This window comes from Neophocaena asiaeorientalis, unplaced genomic scaffold, assembly GCF_003031525.2.
Source record: "Neophocaena asiaeorientalis asiaeorientalis breed wild unplaced genomic scaffold, Neophocaena_asiaeorientalis_V1.1 scaffold400, whole genome shotgun sequence".
Classification (NCBI taxonomy): domain Eukaryota; kingdom Metazoa; phylum Chordata; class Mammalia; order Artiodactyla; family Phocoenidae; genus Neophocaena; species Neophocaena asiaeorientalis.
In genome coordinates, this window is record NW_020175089.1 from 930,607 (window position 1) to 951,429 (window position 20,823).

Below are 20,823 nucleotides of genomic sequence, written 5' to 3' on the forward strand. Positions count from 1 at the left end.
GGGGCGGGGGGCGGGGAGAAAAAAAAAATTGGTAACTGTAATGGAAAAATACAGGAAAAGATAAATCAGAGTCTTGGCCAACCTTTTTTTTTCTGATTGCCGTAGAGTTTATATTTTAATTTTTAAAAATTATTTTTAAACCTTTTAATTGACATGTGATAAGTATACAGAAAAGTACACATACCATACGTGTACAGTGCCTTAACATACCAAACAGACCTTAGGAAACAGTACCCAGATCAAGAAACAAAATGTAACTGTGTCCAGAAGCCTCCTTGGGTCCCTTTTAGTCACTTTTTCACCAGGGGTAACCATCTCCTGACCTCTAATAGTGCAGGTTAGTCCTGCTGTTTTGGTACTTTATATGGATGGAATCAGACAGTGGATACTTATCTTTTGCATTTGACTTCTTTACTCAACATTATGCTTCTAAAATGAGATCCATCCATATTGTTGTATGCACTGTAGATCATTATTGCTACATATTATTCCATGGGGTGAATATAGCACATGTATTTATCTGTTGATGGGCTATTCTGAATAGTGCTGCTTTAAGCAATTCTTCACCAATGTCTCTTGGTGAACATCTACATGCATTTCTGTTGGGTATATACCTAGGAATAGAATTCTCTGGGGCAGAGGGGGTTCATATGCATATGTTCAGCTTAGCTTCTGTAGATGCTGCCAAACAGTTTTCCAAAATGATTATTCCAAGGTTAGCTAAACTTTTTATTGAAGAACTTTCTAGATTTAAGCTTAAAGTTTCCTTTACTTGTTCACCCTCCAGTCAGGGTGAACATATCTGCAATGCACTTTTAAGATTGCCAAGACTCTGACTAGAGTTGGAAAAGGACTTAGACTAAATGACAAATAATTCAAAGGAAATGCGTGACCACTCTGAATTCTTTTCTCATCAATCACAAAAATCTATTTCAACTTAAATCTAAACCAAAAATTAGTGACAGTAAATATCACCTAGTAGCTTTGATAGATAATTCAAGTAACTTTACCATTTCACATTTTTAAAGAGCTCTGTAGAATATGGATAAGTTGAATGGCCCAGAACTCTTCAGCACATCATCAATGAGAATCCATTTGATGAACATCTTGTGTCCAGACCTGTAGTTAGTGTCAAGGGATCCCTGCCCTTGAGAAGTTTAAAATAACATGGTCACTACAAAGATTATTTGGCTTATGTGGTAGCCAGAAATTATGGCCTCCCCCAAAATGCCCATGTCCTATGAATATCTCCTGTGTCCTGTGAATACATTGCAAGAGGGAATTTGCAGATGAGATTAAGTTAAGGACCTTGAAATGCAAGAGATTACTCTATATTATCTGGATGGGTCCAATGGAAAGACATGAGTTCAGAAAAGCAGAGGACCTTTTCCAGCTGTGGTCCAAGGGAAATGTGATGACAGAAGAAGTGAGATGGGACATTCCTGGCTTTGAAGCTGGAGGAAGGGGTCCACAAGCCAATGAATGTGGCCTCTAGGAGCTGGAAATGCAGGGAATAATATTGCCTAGAGCCTCCAGAAAGGAAAGCAGCCCTGCTGACACCTGGAGTTTAGCCCAGTGAGGCCATGTGGGCCTTCTGTCCTGCAGAACTGGGTGTTCATATGTTTGTGTAGCTTTAAGCCTCCAGGTTTATAACAGAAGTCAAAAAAACAACACGCTCTAAAACTGTGCCAGGTAGAAATGTTAAAAGTCCTTCTAAGTTAATTCCAGGGCAGTAATTCTTAAGTCCATACATAATAGGGGAATGAGAGCCCGCCAGCCCCTCACCAGCTCCTGGGGACGAGGGCTCAAACACACTGGAGGAGTCGCTGTACGTGTTGGAGGTCTGTTCTGAGAGCTTCTTTTTGCCACTTCCTTCTGACGATTTGTGGGATTTCTTCTTATTTTTCACCAAAATTTTGTACATTAAGTCCACAGGGCTTGGAAGAGGAACTCCAGATTCCAGCTAATGGAAAGAAAAGACACATTCTTTAAAAACACTGTCCCTTCCTTTCAAGTTCCTTCCCCAAAACAAACTCCCAGGACTGCATTAGATACCAAGGGCTTCTAGATTATTCTTTACTACCTCAACACAGCTCATTAAGCTGCTCTAAGGGTGTCTTATGTAGGGGCTAGCTCATAGCTCTTGCTTTTTTCACATGAAAGGTATATTTTAATTACTGTACTGTAATTATTTGTCCATGAGAAATCTACATGAATAACACCACAGAAATGTACTGGGTGATTTGGCATGTTAACCCAAAGTTTCATGAGTTTTCTGATGGACCCTCTGAATCCAACCATTGTGATTTAGGACAGATAGGACGGCCTTGTCTTGGATTTTCAAAGGATGGAAGCCAGTTAGAGTGTGGCATCTGCCAGGAGGATGGTAAAGACAGGCAGGCGTTTCCAGGCAAGCCCTTAGAATCAACTTTTCATATGCAGTTTGCAAACAGCAAAATCCTCATCCTGGCACAAGGTAGTTAAGTTAAGTTTCTGGTGTGTCCAGCTTGTACATCTATGGGAAAATCAATTTCCCTTGAGAAGGTTATTATATATTGTAACAGACAGAATGTATGCAAGTCCCAAAACAGGTTATTTTTAGAAATCTATGAACTCCTGTAAGCAGGCCCTCTATTCTTCACTTGCAACCAGTCCGGGGACTGGTATGAAATCATGCAAGGATGTGTGGAGACTGGGGAAAGGGTTGAAGACAGAAGAGGCTACTTGACGATCTTTCTGCTGCTTTCCTTCCCAAAGCAAGGATTGTTACCACGGCAATAGGAGGTCCAGATTCTGCTGGGAGAGTGCAAGGAAGTGAGGGGTGGCCAGCAGGGATAGGCTGGAATGTCATTGTGCCACCTTCAATGTCCCATTTTGCTGACCCATTTCTTTCAAAGGGGTGTGATGAGGTTCCCTGGGAGGTGGCCAGAGCCTGTCCCTTGGGACTCCCTCTGTGGGCTGATTGTGGTTGTGGGAATTCTGCAGTCCTGACTGGCTCACATCGGGGAGTGAGGGAGGGAGAAAGCTGTGGGCAGAGGAAGAGGACAGATGCAGGTCTGTCCCCCTCAGGAGGTCCCTGCCGGCCTCCACTGGTCAGAGGGCTCATTGTCAACTCATACCAAGAAACATAAACATGGAAAGGATGTAAGGAAGTCTCTCCCTAATCCAATCATAAAGAAGGTGTGCGTTCCTTTGGGATGAGCATCAAAACTGCTTACTGGGTACTTTTCCAGGGGCTCCATGAGAAGGGCGTCCCCGAAGATCAGTCGGCAATACTCTGCCATCTTGGCCTGCTGCTTTGGGCTGAGGGGAGAGAGAAGGAAAGCAAGCAAATAAGAAGGTTATTCAAAGAGGCCGGACAGGATGACTTTGTGTTATCAATTACAGAGAGAGGTCATTTCCTCCTCCTACCTGTCAGGATTGTTTTCATTATTCTAAATCTCTGTTTACAATTCTGACTTGTGTGGATTTGAATGCCACACACAGGTGGGCAGGGGAGACTCTTCGCAAAGCTGAGCGGCATGGACATAGATGGAGAGGACAGAAGGTCACCTGCCTGTCACTGGATGTTTGAATGTCGCAGAGTTACAGACTCAGTCCCTTTTGCTTAAGTTCCTGATTCTAAGTCAAATGCCAGATACTTGGCGGGTGGAACTCATTCAACTCTACGTGAATTCTTGGGTGAAATTTGTCTAATGAACAGAGCTGCACTGCAAAGAAGTGTTTACAAGGAAGTGAGGGAAGAGAGGAGAGGGATCTGGACAGAGAGAGGGAGAGAGAATCTCAAAATGCAGAAGAGAAAAGGCTGACAGGCAGAAGTATGTCCACTTGGGAGGGGGCCCTGGAGGAAAGACAAGAGAAGCAGGCACCTTGGGGAAGGGTGTCTGTAGCCCTTTTGTGCACTAGAGGGAAGCAAAGGTGGTGTTAGCCTGATGAGGTGCCAGTAGGAACCTGGTTTCATTGGAAAAGGTTGGAGCTGCTGGGTTCACTGAGCTGAGCTCCAGGCTATCAACCACTCGGGATCTATAAAATGCAGAGGAAAGTAATTGTTCTTGGAAAGGGGCAGAGGATGCTGAGAAGATGAAGTGAAATAATAGATGAAAACACTTTGAAATGTAAGATGATTGATCCTAGAGATGCAAGGCAGCCTCTGCCAGCTAGACCAGACAAACGAGGGTCCGGGTCCTTTCACATGTAAACACAGTTGATGTGAGGGAACATCCTTACTCTTTCAAAACTCCTGCTTCCCTTGACCTTTTAAAAAAGCAATTCTCATTCTGTAGGATGTTAAATATCATTATAAAGGTATCCAATTCCATTGGGTTTTATGGACTGTGACTTTGACCTATAGGCTGTCGGACTTGATTTCCAATAGTTGTCTTTATGTGCTGCAATGTTAATACGTTTTAGCAGAACTGGGGCTGTAGTAAGAATAGGTAAGTGATAAAAATCCTTCTTAACTACAATTCAAATCGATTATAAAATGTGATTCTTATTTTCATTCCTTCTACCATGACTGTTAAACCTGGATCGTGAACAGTTTTTTCATGGGAAGGGGGATGCTTTGGGGGTTCATATCATACTGCGATGGTCCACAGGGAAAAGCACTCTTTATATCACCCTTTTAAAAAAACATATATTTGGGGGATCAGATGAATTCTCTGGGCTTCAAATATGAGCCCAAGGTCACCGCTTTCTTGGAACTGCAAGGGGAGGCAAAGGAAAGATTCAGAGAAGACCTACATGACAAACTCCCAAATTCTCATCATGCCTTTTTTGACCTGTAAGAGATTTTGCTGGGCAGCTCATGTAGCTCTCAGAATATCCTGCAGCTTTCTCCAGCAGTATCACCGAGGGAGGAAAACCTACCAATTGGAGAACTGATCCTGGAAAACACTGGGGCTGGTTGTTTAGGGATGACGTGTTATAGTTAGGGAACAAGCAGAAAAGTGACTGATTTAGCAGAGCAGCCTTGGGCATCCACAATTCAGACACCCTTGCTCAACAGACAGCTGGCCCTGGGGCTCCACCAAGCCAGCGAGCTCTGTGTCTGTAGCTGAGACAAATCCATTTGTGCTGGACCTACACTTTCCAGGTTGCACAAAAGAAATTGTCCAACCCTCCCATTTCACTTTCATGGAATGATGCTATTAAATAGAGCTTTGTTTGCTATTCCAAGTGTGGTCCATAGACCAGCAGCATCCACAGGGCCTGGAGCTGGTTAGAAATGCAGATTCAAGGCCTCCTAGGAAGGCAGGCAAATTGAGTAGAAATCTCTGGGGAAGCAGGGCTCAGGGGTCTTAAGAAGCCCTCTGGGGGATTCTCATGCACACTCAAGTTCGAGAACCACTGTGATGGATGAACCAAGTCACCAGGTGCTTAAGTAAATGACACTTTTCTTGAGGGCTGGAACTTGAGAGCCGCAACTTCCTTTGAACAGAGGCCTGGAGGGAAAAGGAAGGATTGTACCCCAACACCCTGCTTTCAGGACTTCTAGTGGAGCCATAGGCTCACCAGTAGAGGGATTCCTGGGTGGTGTTCCAGGTGTCCCTAAGCAGGTGAAAGGCAGAGTCCTCTGTCCTCTGTCAAGCTGTCCCCAAATCAGGCCCTGAAAGATTTTGCTGGAGCAAAATCTTACTCGATTCCACTAAAGAATCACCTGGGCTGTTAATGCTGCAGGTGGCAGGGCCCTGTGCCCAATCCCCTGATACACTGAGCTGGGAGCAGAGCCCTGGAACCTGCATTTGTAACAAGCCTGCAACTAATTCTGAGGCAGGTGGTTAATGGACTACGGTGTTTACAACTGTGCTCTGACACTTCACCAAACCACCTAGGGTCTTAAGAAAATGAAGATTCCAAGGCAAAGTTTGAGATGGAGATCGAGACTGCATTTCTAACAAGCTTCCCGACATGCAGATGCTGCTGGTCGATGGATCAATGTCACTTTGAAGAGCAAGCATCTGTGTCTGACCTAGACTTCTAAAAACCTGCTTAAGCATCCACCGAGTTGGAGAGAACAAGAGGCAGGTGTCCAAGGAGAAAGGAAAATGTGCTATTTGATAATCAGGCTTTTCGTGTTCTCCACAAACACACATGCCCACCTGACAGGGAACTGAATCAGAGCAGAGAGAAAACTGAATAGAAAAAGTCAGAGGAAAACAAAACAACTTTAATTGTGGGGTCAGAACTGCAGAAACAAGACATTGCATTGGCCACGAGAGAGCAAAAAAAAATCCTGAAGCATTTGGAACATCAACATCAGCTACCATGGAGATGAAGCGAGAGGAAAATATTCACAAATACATTTTGAGCTTCAGGCCACAGCAGACCCATCCGGTCACATTTAAACACCTGGCAAAGTGATCAGTTTTCTGACCAAGGAACAGGCCCACATCTTCCAAGTTGAACTAAACCAACCTCCTTCTCTATAGATGAGGGATCTACAACTCACGGCTATTAAGGAACTTGTCCAAAATCTCACATTCTCTGTGGCTGAACCAGAGCTAGTGGTTTCTGCACTTGAATTCAGTGGAGAACTCCTTTAGTGAAAATGCTAGTTCACAAACTAGGTGGCCCATCAGTTAACTAGGACTTTAAAAAAATTTTATTTGCAGAAATTAAAATAAGGTATGCGGGTGAAGCTCGGGAATCTGCATTTTATGGGATTCTGATGTAGCAGGTGGAGAAGGATAAGTCACCAGTGGCTCATGGCAGCTTTCTCTTTGCTGTCCATGGACAGGTGATTTCAAATATTTGGAGAGAGAACCAGAAAATTAAGAGGCTTTCTTCCTTTCTTCCAGTGTGGGATTGTTTTGGAGTACGGCTCAAGTGGGCTGGGGCCAGGATTCTGAATCTGGTATTTTGTATACACAGCACAAAGGAGAAAAAAAGAACTGCTGCTAGAGGTAACATATAGGTTTCAGATATTTTGGGGGCTGTGTCCCTGTGTCACTGTGTTGAGTAGGATTCTAAGGGTGTATCTAGTTTCATGGGAAAGACTGCTGTTACTGATGAATGGTGTCTGTCACTGGTTCTTTCAGCAATGAGGTGGGATGGCCTGCAGGTCAAGCACAGGGTTTTACCAGCAAAGGAAAAGCTTGCAGGTTTTCTTTGGGTGTGTGATAGTCCAGCCAGGAAAGAATTGTAGCTGAATGATGTTGATATGTGTGTGAGGCTCAAGGACAATGGAAATAGGAAGCAAAAACTTCCTTCCACAATAGAATTCAGTATCTCAGTATTTCACTGCCATTCAGTTATCTCAGTGGTTTGGGATCAATATCATGGCATCCAGGGAAGGTTGTTATCCTGTTTTCTTTTGTATTCATGCATTATTAATGAACTTTTAACAGCTAAATTTCTCACTTTTAAACCAGAAAGGGCTGTATTATGGTACAATCTTTTTTGATTATGTGTTCAATGTGGATTTCATTTTCATGCTCAGTTTGGTTCTCTGTAGAATTAAGGCTGAAGACTGAAAAAAATAAGCTGTGGTTAAGGGTCACGAGCCACAAAAATGTGACCATTCACAGGCAGTTGCCTTGTGGGATGCTCTGGTTGTCTTAATTCGATATTTGTAAGGTTGTGATGCTTTTGTTTAGGTGTGGGGGATGGAGTTGGTTAAACAGATGAGTTTTGAAGCCGTACTAGCCATCTTTGAACCCCTGCCACATTTTACCTGCATGACCTTGGGGAAGTAACTTACCCTCTTTGGGATTCAGTTTCATCATTTGTAAAATAGGGATAATAGTAATAATATTTATTCTTAGGAGCACCTGGCTTTGTGGTGAGGGTTACATGAGCTTATGCTCAGCACATAATACACATTCAATAAATATTAGCTGTCATTATGTTTGTGGTAGTGGTGGCTCTGATACCTCTCTGGCTGCATGGCAGAGTTGTACTAGTGTAGCGGGTATGACCATCAAGAATGGAAGTAGAGTTTTTCATTTTGTCTAATTTATATAGAAACATTTCTTGAAGAAAATAAATGTGCTAGATATGGAGATATTTCTCCAAAAAGGAAATGACTGATTGTCTAGGAACTAGAGTGCCTGAAAAAAAGGTGCTAAGGCATTGTAGAGCCCAATTACAAAGGGACAGGCCGAGATGAGGAAAGTCACATGCAAATCAGAGCTGTCACAGCAAATGAAGTACTAAATACAGTACCTAAAGAGATTCCCCCTTTCGTTAGAAAAGAAATAGTGAAACAGAATAAATTCTTGTCTCTTCAGTTGGCCCTCAGAAGTGGTAGAAAAACTATATGCCAAATGATTACATTATTCACTGGATGATTGTTTCCTAATGAAACAGAGTCATGAGCTGGTAAATGTAGTATGGATTTCCTGAAGGCAAACTAGAAATACAGATAGCTATAATTTGGTTACTTCAAAATAAGGTCTTTCTCCACATATACATTAACAAATGATCACATTGAATTACTCTGAAATTCCTCAAGCTAAAATTTGGTCACGACCTAACTGGTTCTTTAAGGTTTAGTAAATCCTTTAAGAATTAGTGAATTGACGCATGTGTTGCAAATTAGTTGGACAAAGAGAATCAGTGACCTGGGAAAGATTTTTGATAGGAAGGAGGATAAAAAAGGATCTAAGGAACTTGTGAGCCAAATTAGGATAGGTGTTGTAGGCTTTTAGTTGAGAAAACTGGCTTAGGTGGTTGAATGAAACAAAGGGCTTCCCAAATGCTCTTTTGAGCAGTGATGGTCACTACTATATAGTCTTCAGACATTAATTCCAGGGACTAGAATTTTAGTTTCTTGAATTTTGATTCAGTAATAGATGAGAATCTTTCATGTTGAGGCTCTTTAGATTGAATAACTATATAATAAACTAACATCCTCGTGTCTGATGTAGATGTGTCTTACTCTGATCCTCTGTCATAAAATGAGTATAAGAGTTAAGTCAAAATTACCTATTCTTTGTATAGCTCAGCAAAAAGTGCAGGCTATTTTGAAATAGGAAAATATTTACAAATACTAACAAACAGGGGAAACCAACGAAAACAGGAAGTAGGGAGAATTTGGTGGTCTCAGTTCTATGTAAGTTCAAAGTGGCAGAATAGAATTTATTTAATTTATTTAGCTTTCTCTACACCAGCTCCAGCGTGTACAGAACTGGCTATTTTAGGGTGGTAAAACTGACTATAAATCTGCACACAATAGAAGAAGCAAACGAAGGAGGATTATAAAAGTGGTCCCCTGAAATAGACACACCTGTTATACAAGGAAATGGGTTTCACTGCATTGTAAAAAGAGGAGTCCTTAATTTAAATCCTACCATGGCATGAAAATAGATTCCACAAGTCCAATGGATCTTTTTAATATTAACGAGATTTAGATGAATGAATTCCATTATATACAGATGAACACATGCCACTTAATATATAGCATAATTGAGGAACACCATTAGTAACATCAAATAATCTTATATCTGATGAACAATGACTAAACATGCCCTATTTGGGGAAAATACTCCCTATTGAATGTGCTGAATACTTACGAATCCACGTGGTTCTCAAATGAAAGCAGAATTGGAAAAGGTGAAGTCTTAAATGCACACTCAGCAATGGCTTCTATCACTTCCTAAAAATGAGAATATCTATATTCAATAAGCCAGAATTTTAATGTGTATCGTTTTTTCTTTTGGGTTCCACCCTTTAATATCACTGTCTTTTTCATTCATAGAATTTTATCAAATGGCCTAAAATGGCTAGAGGCGGTTTGCAGGCTGCTGGATTATAAATTTTCTTACTCTTGATTTAGGAAGATAAAAGAAAGAAAACTGGATTTGGGTAGAGGGGGAGTCATAACTGTGAGGGTGAATGGTTCTCCTCTTTGGTAATTATATCTACTTTTTTTTTTTAATAATGAAAAAAATCAGATCACATTATAAAAATTTTGGACAAGAGAAGGCAACATTTTTCACCCATAAATTCACCCTTTGAATCAAACCACTGCTGACATTTGGTTATATTTATTTCTAGTTTGTTTTTCGTATATCTGTATAACTTAGTTTTAATTACAGTAAATACTCTATTTGTATTTTTAAACATCGTTAAGAGATATAATTCACCCATTTAAAGTGTACGGCTAAATGGTTTTTAATATTCACAGGGTTGTGCAACCATCACCCCAGTCTAAGTTCGGACATTTTTATCACCCCCCCCAAAAGCCATGTCCCCATTAACAGTCACTCCCCATTTCACCAACCCCACCCCACAGACTCAGACCTAGGCAACCATTAATCTACTTTGTGTCTCCATAGATTTGCTTACTCCTAACATTTCAAATAAATGGAATCATACAATATGTGGCCTTTTATGTCTGGCATCTTTCATTGAGCCTGCTTTCAGGGTTCATCCATGCTGTAACATGTGTCAGTACTTCATTCCTCAATCTGTATTTAGAAAAAATGTATAGGTCATAGTTTTAGTATCTGTATAAAATTCTAGGGAGTGGCAGTATCATAACTGATTTAACCATTACCCAATTGTTGGACAGACATATTTTAAGAGCTATCATTCAAATAATTCTCCAAAGAACCTCTTTATTTTTTCCCCTGATATTTTGAATTATTTTCGGGGAATGAATTCTTAGAAGGGGAATTATTAAATTAAAGAATAGGAATATTTTTATAGTCTCCTGTGTTTCTCCAAGTTATTTTTCATCTTAGATTGCCTAGAGTAATATATGAAGGACCAGATTTCAATGAATATTCACCAGCTTTGGGCATTTGTTTTCCTTATTGAACTGGTATTAAAGGATGATCTCATTTATTTTTAATTATATCAATGCCAATACTCCTGTGGCTTCATATCCATTTTTTTTTTTTTTAGTTACGTTTATTCTTTACATCTTTTCCTCTCAAGTAGGAATTTTCACTCTGATCCCTTATGCCTGAGGCTTTTCCATTATCTTCTCTACCTTCCTTAAACAATTCATAGTTTGCTTTCTATCCATGCCAGAAAGCTATTTCTCCAGCCCCAGAGTATAAATAAGGCTTTCTAATTCTGTACTACATTTGCATATATCCTCTAAGAAGGATTTGCCTGCATGGAGCAAAAGAATCACTCACTGTTTCTTAAAAGTGAATCCACAGATTGCCTTTCATACATTATGATAGTTGATACCATCAAAAATAAGTACACTATAAATAGTAAGCAATGCCCAGATTTAAAACTCTTTATTTGACTTTTTTGAGTACAGGCTTTGGAGTCCAACAGGCTTGTGTTTGAATCCTTCTTCTTATCCTTACAAGCTGTGTGACCTTGAGAAAAATAACTTAATGCCTATGTGCACTTGGCTTGCTGGCCTGTAAAGTACGAGTGATAAGCCTCATTCCACAAGCCTGTTGCAAGAACTCAGCAATCCCTCTACTGGGCATATACCCTGAGAAAACCATAATTCAAAAAGAGTCATGTACCAAAATGCTCATTGCAGCTCTATTTACAATAGCCCGGAGATGGAAACAACCTAAGTGTCCATCGACAGATGAATGGATAAAGAAGATGTGGCACATATATACAATGGAATATTACTCAGCCATAAAAAGAAACGAAATTGAGCTATTTGTAATGAGGTGGATGGACCTAGAGTTTGTCATGCAGAGTGAAGTAAGTCAGAAAGAGAAAGACAAATACCGTATGCTAACACATATATATGGAATTTAAGGAAAAAAAAGAAAAAAATGTCATGAAGAACCTGGGGGTAGGACGGGAATGGAGATGTGGACCTGCTGGGGAATGGACTTGGGGATATGGGGAGGAGGAGGGGTAAGCTGTGACAGGGCGGGAGGGTGGCATGGACATATATACACTACCAAGCGTGGAATGGATAGCTAGTGGGAAGCAGCTGCATAGCACAGCTCGGTGCTTTGTGACCACCTAGAGGGGTGGGATAGGGGGGTGGGGGGGAGGGAGACGCAAGAGGGAAGATATATGGGAACATATGTATATGTATAACTGATTCACTTTGTGAAGTGAATGTGAAGCAGAAACTGGCACACCATTGTAAAGCAATTATACTCCAATAAAGATGTAAAAAAAAAAAAGAATGCAGCGAGAGGAGGTAAAGGACACAGCTCGTGATGGGCAGATATTCTCAGGCAGTAACTCTCATGCAGCTAATGACCTTAACCAAAACAACTAAGGTTACTCAGCTTCCTGGTGCCCCCCCCTCCCCATTCACCCTAAACCCAACTAATACAAACAAGAGCTGCCATTAAATGAGCATTTGCATTCTAGATACAGATCTTATCTCCCGCTATAAACATTCCTTAAGGAAAATATTATGTCATCTCACAGATTATAAAATGTAAACTCAGAGATATTAACCAATTTGCCCAAGGTCACAGAGAGGAGAGTCCAGGAAACCCCAGGAAAGTTTGTCTGACTCTAGAGTTTATTCTCTTAATCATTTCAGTAACTCTCATGCAGCTAATGACCTTAACCAACTAAGATCAAAGCCCTCAAAAGAATTGCACAGCACTATTCACAGTAGCCAAAACATGGAAACAATCTAAATGTCCATCAACAGATGAATGGATAAAGGTGTGGTACATATATACAATGGGGTATTACTCAGCCATAAAAAAAGAACAAAATAATGCCATTTGCAGCAACATAGGATGCAACTAGAGATTATCATACTAAGTAAGTCAGAAAGAGAAAGACAAATACCATATGATATCACTTACATGTGGAATCTAAAATATGGTACAAATGAACCTATCTACAAAACAGAAACAGACTCACAGACATAGAGAATAGACTTGTGGTTGACAAGGGGGAAGTAGGTGGGGGAGGGATGGATTGGAGTTTGGGATTAGCAGATACAAACTATTATATATAGAGAATGGAAAAACAATAAGGTCCTATTGTATAGCACAAGGAACCGTATCCAATCTCCTGGGATAAACCCTAATGGAAAAGAATATTAAAAAAATGTATATATGTATAAAACTGAGTCACTTTGCTGTACAGCAGAGATTGGCACAACATTTTACATCAATTCTACTTTGATAAAAAAAGAAAGAATTGCAAATAGATATCTAAAGGAAGTGGGTAGTATGGGGAGAAAAGGGGGGCTAGATTTTGTTTATTTCCTAAATTTGGCCCTGTTTTATTTGCTACTTGCAAAACACATGAGAGCCATTCTTGATTCCTCTTATTATAACATCTTTCAATTCATCTGTAATCCTATCCAAAATATAATCAGAATATAACCACATAGCAGCACCTCCACCTCTAACATCCTGACCCAAAAATCCTTGCAGTAACTTCTGGGATAGATTCTGTCATCATTCCCACATATTCACTACTCTTCCTGTGAGATCTGTTGACCATAGGCATGGCCCTGTGTTTTGTTTTGGTTGCTGAAATGCATGTGAAAATGGCACACCGATCTTTTGAGCAGAGTCTTCAAGAGCCATCTTGGGGTCTGCCACCTTTCTTTCCCCACTGCTGTGAGCCTGGTGATATCACATATTGGGGCTGTTCTTTCTGTATGGATTGCAGACAATACTGATGGCAGCAACAGTCAACATCTAACCTGAGCAATAAATAAACCTGTGTGGTTCTAAACCACTGAGATTCTGGAGTTTCTAGTTTTAGCAGCAAAACCTAGTGGAGGCTGACTAGTAAAGCTTTTAGCTGCTTCCGTTTGCCTCCTGTACTGCCTACCACAGCCAGAGTGATTGCTCCTAAACATGAGTCAGATGATTTCTATTTCATTCCTTTGGAGTAAACTTTCAATGACCTCCAATTTCACAGAGTGAACTCCAAGTTCTTTATCAGATCCTGCACCTGCTATCTCACTAAATACTTCTTTTCCATTGCTCACACTGCTATAGTCCACTGACATTCTTGCTTTCCCTCCAACAGACCAAGCATTACTTCATCTCTTTGTTCATCTCTCATTTCTTTGTTTATCCTTGTTACTTCTTTCAGGAATACTCTTATCTGACAGCAAGGCTTAACTTCCTTAATTTTGAGGGGTGGTAATCTCTGCTTAAATTCCACATTACCAGGGTCTTCTCCCACCATCCTGCTGAAAATAGCTACCTCTAGCCCTTCTTTGCCTTCAATACTGATTAACGTTGTCTTAAAGGGATATTTCCACGTGCCATGTGGTGTGTTTATTTTGGTCTATTTCTCCACACTAGAATGTAAGCTTTTTAAGGGTAAGCACTCAGTTTTCTCCATTGCTCTGCCCCTAGGATGTAGAAACTACTATGGAGCATTCTAGGTGCTCACTAAATATTTCCAAGTGAATAAATGGACTCTTAAAATCATTAATAGAAGAGAGACACAATCTGCCTACTTGTGTTCCCATTTATTTCTCTACTGACTCTTTCAGAGGACAGCACATTTTTCCCATAAAGGGCCAGGTAGTGAGTATTTTAGGCTTTGTGGGCTATATGGTTTCTGTGGCAAATATTCAACTCTGCCTTTGTAGCCCCAAAGTGGGCACAAATAATATGCAAACATGTGGATGTGCCCATGTTCCAACAAAACTGAATTTATGAAAGCAAGTGACAGGCTGAATGTGGGCTGCAGAAGATAGGTTGTCAGCCCCTGGACTGGTCTGATCATTGGCCTAAGCAAATCTTAAAATGTGACTGTAACCAAAGGTAAATGTAATTTTGTATTATAGAAATTTGAATGTTGATTCCATACTCAATAGTCCGGTTAACTTTAATAATTTCTTGGGCAAAATTTCCAATCAAGATCAAGGCTTAAATTTTAAAAAGTCTTTCAAATGATAGTGTAATTAGTCTTTGACAATTTTGGCTATATGCATACTGCTCCAGTTGCTGTTAATAATGAACGTTGATCGTAGCCCCGCCCCATCACCGTTTGAGCCAGTGAGAATCATGCCTGAAGGTGAGTGAAAACCCAAGGGCCTATCTCTCTTTATCTTTAGCCAATGAAATGTCCATGTTTTTCTGGGCCTCCTCTTACAGACACCTGTAAAGAGTTTGTGCCCTTACCTGTCTTCCTAACTCTCTGGGTGGGGTTCTCTCTTCCCACAGGAGGGATGCTGGTGTGCCCTGAACTGCCACTGGGTTCTGGGGTTCCTAGAGTTTCTTGCCTGATGTATCCTATTTCTTCCCTTTTCCTACCTCTGATATTGTACATGTTTGGTCTTGTGCACTTGACCAAGGACCCCATGTTTGCAATGAAGCCTCCAAGCTCACTGGTTACACTCTTCTCAGCTCCCACTGGGCCTCTTACCAAGGCTGGGCTGTGTTTTCATTTGTCACATGGTTTGGGCTTCTGGCCTCCTCCTAGAGGTAAAGTGGATGCCAGGGGTTGTGTCTGGGTGTCACCCACATCCTCTACCATGGCAGCTTTACAAATGACTTCATTCAACTCCCTGCCCTCACCCTGACTTAACAACTCCTTGCATATATAATACCCTACCATTATATTTCTAGAAGGAAAGCTAAAGTGTGGCTTTAAATTTTTCAATTATAATATCAGTAGCTAACATTTATAGAGTACTCACTGCATGCCATGCATTGTTCTAAGCCATGCCTGTATATTAAGTAAGCTCACTGAATGCTTAGAACAACAGCATTCAGCGACCCTACTTAATATACAGACATGGCTTAGAACAAGAGGCTCGGCCTGTAAGGGAGCTTCTCCTGGCCTTGCAGCCAGTCAGTGCTGGTACTGGAACCCTGGCAGTCAGCTCTAGAGCTGCATTCTAAACTTCTATGGTCTCCTTTCTCTCTTTCCTTCCCAGCCTCTCCCTCCTCCCTCCCCCCTCCCCCCATCTCTACCACAACTCTAGTCACCAGCTTAGGAAAGTTTTTGGAACCTTTAAAGAAAACATTTACTGAATTTCATCTAACCATTTTAGTTGGGAGCACTTCAAAACTCTGGAAGTTCCCTTTTGGTTTTTCATACCTTTCTAATACTTTGCATAGAGCACCTGATCACTGAGGATGAGAAGGCTAGTCTAGGTTTTAAGTTTGGTTCTTTCACATCAGCTGTCCTTAGTGGACAATGGATTTGAAAGTACCTTACTGCTCGACTGCTTCTCATTAAGTTAAAATCATTTTTTCAGAGACCTCTAACACTGGATCCAATAATCTATAAACCATATGGCTCAGTTACTAACCTCCAGGGGAAAAACTGCCCTTGAAATCTTTTATCCTTGACAGACAACAGCAGGGTGTATTTGGATATCCATTTTATGTGAGCATGTATGTAGCAGTTAAATTGCATCCTAAATTATTACTCTCTCAGAGAATGACACTTCATTTTCAGAAATGCTCCGTTTAACCACATACTCAAATTTAATATATTTTAATTATGTATTTTATCACTTTACTCAGTTTTCCATCTTATGCAATTGCTGGTTACAAAGGAGCTGCCTGAGGGGTGAGAAAAAGCAGCAGCTTGGGGATGGAGAAGGTGGGTGGGGATCGGTGTGGGGCGGAGGAGACTGAGTGGGAGCAGAGAGTCTGCAGACCACGTGGCGAACTGCTATATGTCATGAGCATCGGAAAGGCTCAGGCAATGAGGCAAAGAAAGTGAAGAGCCGATATATGGGATATATAATAAATAAATCCAGAGTGCAAAATAAAAAGTCCTCCATAAAGAGGCTGAATTACAGCATGTCTGCTTTCCCAGAACACAACTTTTTATTTTGGCCCAACAATAAACAGGCGGTAAATGCCAACAGGAACTTTTGCTTTTGGGCATTTATCATAGATCGCGTGGAAGCTTTCCAGATTACATAGACTCAGAGCAGATAAACTGTGTGACAAAAAAATGATGAACTTTTGCAATTGGTTTATGTTGCTGCTGCAATACACTCTGTGGCTATAGAATATAGTCTAATTACACCGTGAAGATCAGGTCCAAATCTATGGGATAGCCCAAACTGGCAAACATTGGGAGAATCTTTTCACCGCCTACTGATATATGGAATTTCACAGCAAAAACGGAGAAAGACAAAATTCTTTTATCTGATGAACAGAGGCAAGAAAGACTAAAAATGAAGGCTATACTATAATTTGTCTATTTTCCTGGGGATGGAAAAAGTCATTAAAAATTTATTGAGCACCTACTATATGCCAGATTCTTTTTAAAGTGCTTGGGACAGATCAGGGAACAAAACAAAGATCTCTGTCTTTTGTGGAGCTCAATGCTCTTATTGACGGAAGGACACAGACAATAAAGAAGGAACATGATACCTGAGTAGATTAAGCCGAGTGGTAGAAGGTGATAAGTGTCTCTTGGTAAATAGAAGTAATAAAGTGGTGGGGAGCCTATCAGGAGTGTGGGGGTGCTGGTCACAGTATTAAATATGTCCCAGGAGGCCTCCTTGAGAAGGTGGCATTTGAGAAATGCTTCGAGGAGGTAAGCGGTGAGCCATGCAGATACCTGGGGGAAGAGTGTTTCAGGCAGAGGGGCAACCTTGCAAAGGCTGTGAGGCAGGACCTAACTATCATGGTCAGGGGACCGCACAGAGCCCAGCCATGTGAGTGAGGGGGAAAGGGGTGATGAGGGGGAGAGAGATCACATGGAGCTTTGTCCCCCATTTCTCTTCGCATCCTTTCTTACAAAGTCATTTTACACAGTAGTTTCTGGAAAAGCAGACTGCCTGCTGATAATCAGGCAGAGAGGGCTGGGACTTGGGTGAGTCAAGTGAGGCGCGAAAGTGCAAAATTTAAAGAGACACTCAATCTCAGGTGCCAAGTCCGCATTTATATGTCAGTGAGAATAAGCACCTCCTTAAATTTTGCATGACAGATGCTTCACTTTCCTCACTCTAGTCCTAGTCCTGAGGCAGAGAATTCCTGCTCTGTGTATTTGTCCACAAAACAGGCTGGCATTTCTAGGCCTCACACTCATCCCCACCCACCACCACCACCACCACACACGCACCCACATCTCTGCCAGAATTATCTATCCTGCAAATGCACAATAGCAGGAAGCAAAGCTGTACCAACTAAGCACCAGGATGACGAGTTTCCTGCTCTTTTTTGGCTGCCCCCCCACCCCCAATTCCAGCAGGCAGAGAGAGGAAGCAGAATTCTGGGCTAGATTTAGTCTTTCAGTCCCTAAATCTGTCAGCAAGTTTGTGTATGTGGTGGGAAGTTGTGCTTCTGGAGCCCAGGAATAGATGCTCAATCGGCCCATGACTCTGGGATCACAGATGTGATTGAAGGACCACTTGTACGGTCGAGTGCACAGGAGTCACTCTAAGCTGACTTGATGGCCAAGGCCAAGAAGCCAATGCTTCACACAAAATAAATATGCCTTAGAATGTGCTTGGAATGTGCTTTATCTCCCCCGCCCCCACAGTCTCCCCTTCCCCCAAAGGAAATCAAAGAACCTCGAGGATTATAAATGTTTAAGAAAATATAATTGATCCTCACAGGGACTCTTGAGGGGATGGTGGGCGGGGGTGTGGGTGGCCCTCCTGGCAGCGGGTGTGTGCACAAGGCCATCAGTCCCCTAGCTCAGCAATGGCTCCATCAGGATGTGCTGTCTCCCTTTCCAGGACCCTGTCCATCCATCAACAGACGGATGAGCACAAATGGTATCCACTCCACACAAGGGTCGTGTGTCCCCCACTTTTTAAAAAGAGCCCAACAGGTGAGGGCTGGTATCTTAGCTGACGAGGGACCATGGCAGGAGCTGGGAAGGTGGGGGACTATGGAAATGGAACAGAAACCCATTGATTTTCCATTAAAGAAAAACCAAATGACATTAAGAGTGCTCAACTTCAGAAGCAGATACAAAGATTTTGATCAGAATTAAGGTCAACCCCATATTAAACTTTGTTGTAAAATTTAATGAAGGGTGCTATTTTTCACTAATTGCTATGTAAAAGCCGAAGTTTCAGAAATCATGAAAAGTCAACTTCACAACATAGTAAATATACTTTAAGGTGCTAATATTCCTTCTGAACACATTTTTATTGCTGTCAAGTATAGTACCTTTGATCAGGAAATTCATTTGTCTAAACTGAAACCTGGCTGTCCCTTGAAAATCTTGCTTCTTTTTGCTGCCCTCTCAAAAGACAGATGTTTATTTTATCTCATCCCAAGTGCTCCAGGGCTAAAAGCTGGATATTGGAAATTTTTTTGCTCCCAATGCTACTTCTGAAATATTACATTTCAATCTTCTTATCTTAAAACAAAACCAAACCAAACCCAGTTTTCATGCAGCAGCCAAACCAGCTTTTACCACTTCTTCACTTCTGCCATCTACTGAATGTCCCCTCATTCAGCAAAGACTTTGGCAAGTGGCTCACTTTTTCTTCATCCAAAGCTTTGTCACCAGTCTTGGTGATGCTAACATCTAACTCATCCAATATTCTGTCCTCTCAGCACTCCGACCTCCCCATTTTCAATGGCCTTCTCCCCACTCCACCTTACCTACCACCCACTTGAGCTCTGTTTCCTTGGTTACTTAGGGTAAGAGTTAGTGACCCAGAGCCAGTTCTGCCCTGAGAGCCAAGTAACCCAGGTAATGGGGCTCATGCCTTGGGACCCTATGCTCTAGAGTTATCCTCTGGCCCTTCTTTTCTGATCCCTTCCAAAGAGATGAGAAGCCTGAGTCAGTCAAGAAAACATGTCCCCAAAAGCCCACATATCCTCTTTCTAGATCTCTCTAGAGTTACCTAGGACACCAGATTTCCCCAGCCCAAATGACCCCAAGCTCCTGCAGACAGCTCTTTGCAGGGAATGTGAATAGAACCTGGATATTTGGGCTTGGGTGTCCATATGCATGAATGTTAGGCCCTTTATGGTGTAGGATGGAACCTTGGGTGGAGAGAGAAGGGAGATGACCAAATATTCCCTCCTTCCTGATTAATAAGGGTAGCTGATGCTTCTTTATCAATTACCACTTTAGTCTTGCCTCCTAGATAGGATTTATTAAGATACCCAATCGTACGATTATTTCTGCTTACTGACAGCATCCAACCTATAGCAAAACCCTGTCTCCTTGAACCCTCACCCAAATCACCTAATACAGGCCAAATCCTGTAAATCCTCTTTAATACAATTTTACTGACAAACACAGTTCCCCATGACATTCTCTTGTTGCATAAGCCAGTAGAGCCAACTTGGACCACTGGTGTATTCCTAGGGGTCTTTGACTGATAGGTATCAATGTGTCAAAAGCTCGTTATAATAGTCAATCTCCTATATTGGCTATTATATAATATTCCACAGAATGGAATAGTATGTAATAAGTAAATAGTGGTGATTAATATCATCATCATCAAGAAAGCAAAGAAGCTAGAGAAACATGCAATAATATTGTTGAATCTCCCAAAGAACATGGAGTTCAAAAAGCACAACACAAAATGCATACTACAGCATGAATCCACTTATATCAAGTTAAAACAGTGGTGAAACTACAATGTTTAGAGCTGCACATAAACTAGTACACATCTGAAGAAAAGCAAAATAGTGATCACTATAATGGTCAGGAAAGTGGTCATCTCTGGAGGTAAGGAGGTCATTCTAATGGGAATAGGTACATGGGGTTTCTGGGGTGCCAGTAATTTTCCACTGCTTGCTTTAGGTGGTAAATACATGGGTGTACACTTTATATCCATTGGTTAAACTATACAAATAAGTTGTATGTATTCTTAATGTATGTTATATTTCACAATGATAAAATGCAATAAAAAGAATGAGTGTTAAATAGACAAATAAATTGATATTTCCTTTAATAAGACAGTTTCTTTAGATTTTGGTTAGCAGTTTACCTGATGCCAGTTAATCATGGATGAATTGCTAAATTTTAGCCTCTGAAATTGCAAAGATGATTAAT

General features: G+C 41.2%; 1 protein-coding gene across 1 annotated transcript in view; it reads right to left on the minus strand.

The window, feature by feature from the left end:
• The window catches only part of PLCB1 (phospholipase C beta 1), a 680,716-nt gene that overhangs the window by 133,625 nt on the left and 526,268 nt on the right, over positions 1 to 20,823 (minus strand). The window contains exons 12-14 of the mRNA XM_024764260.1: positions 9,516 to 9,598; positions 3,219 to 3,303; positions 1,786 to 1,963 (exon numbers count right to left, since the gene is read on the minus strand). Of these exons, the coding sequence (XP_024620028.1) occupies positions 1,786 to 1,963; positions 3,219 to 3,303; positions 9,516 to 9,598 (346 nt within the window). The remainder of the gene's footprint in view (positions 1 to 1,785; positions 1,964 to 3,218; positions 3,304 to 9,515; positions 9,599 to 20,823) is intronic.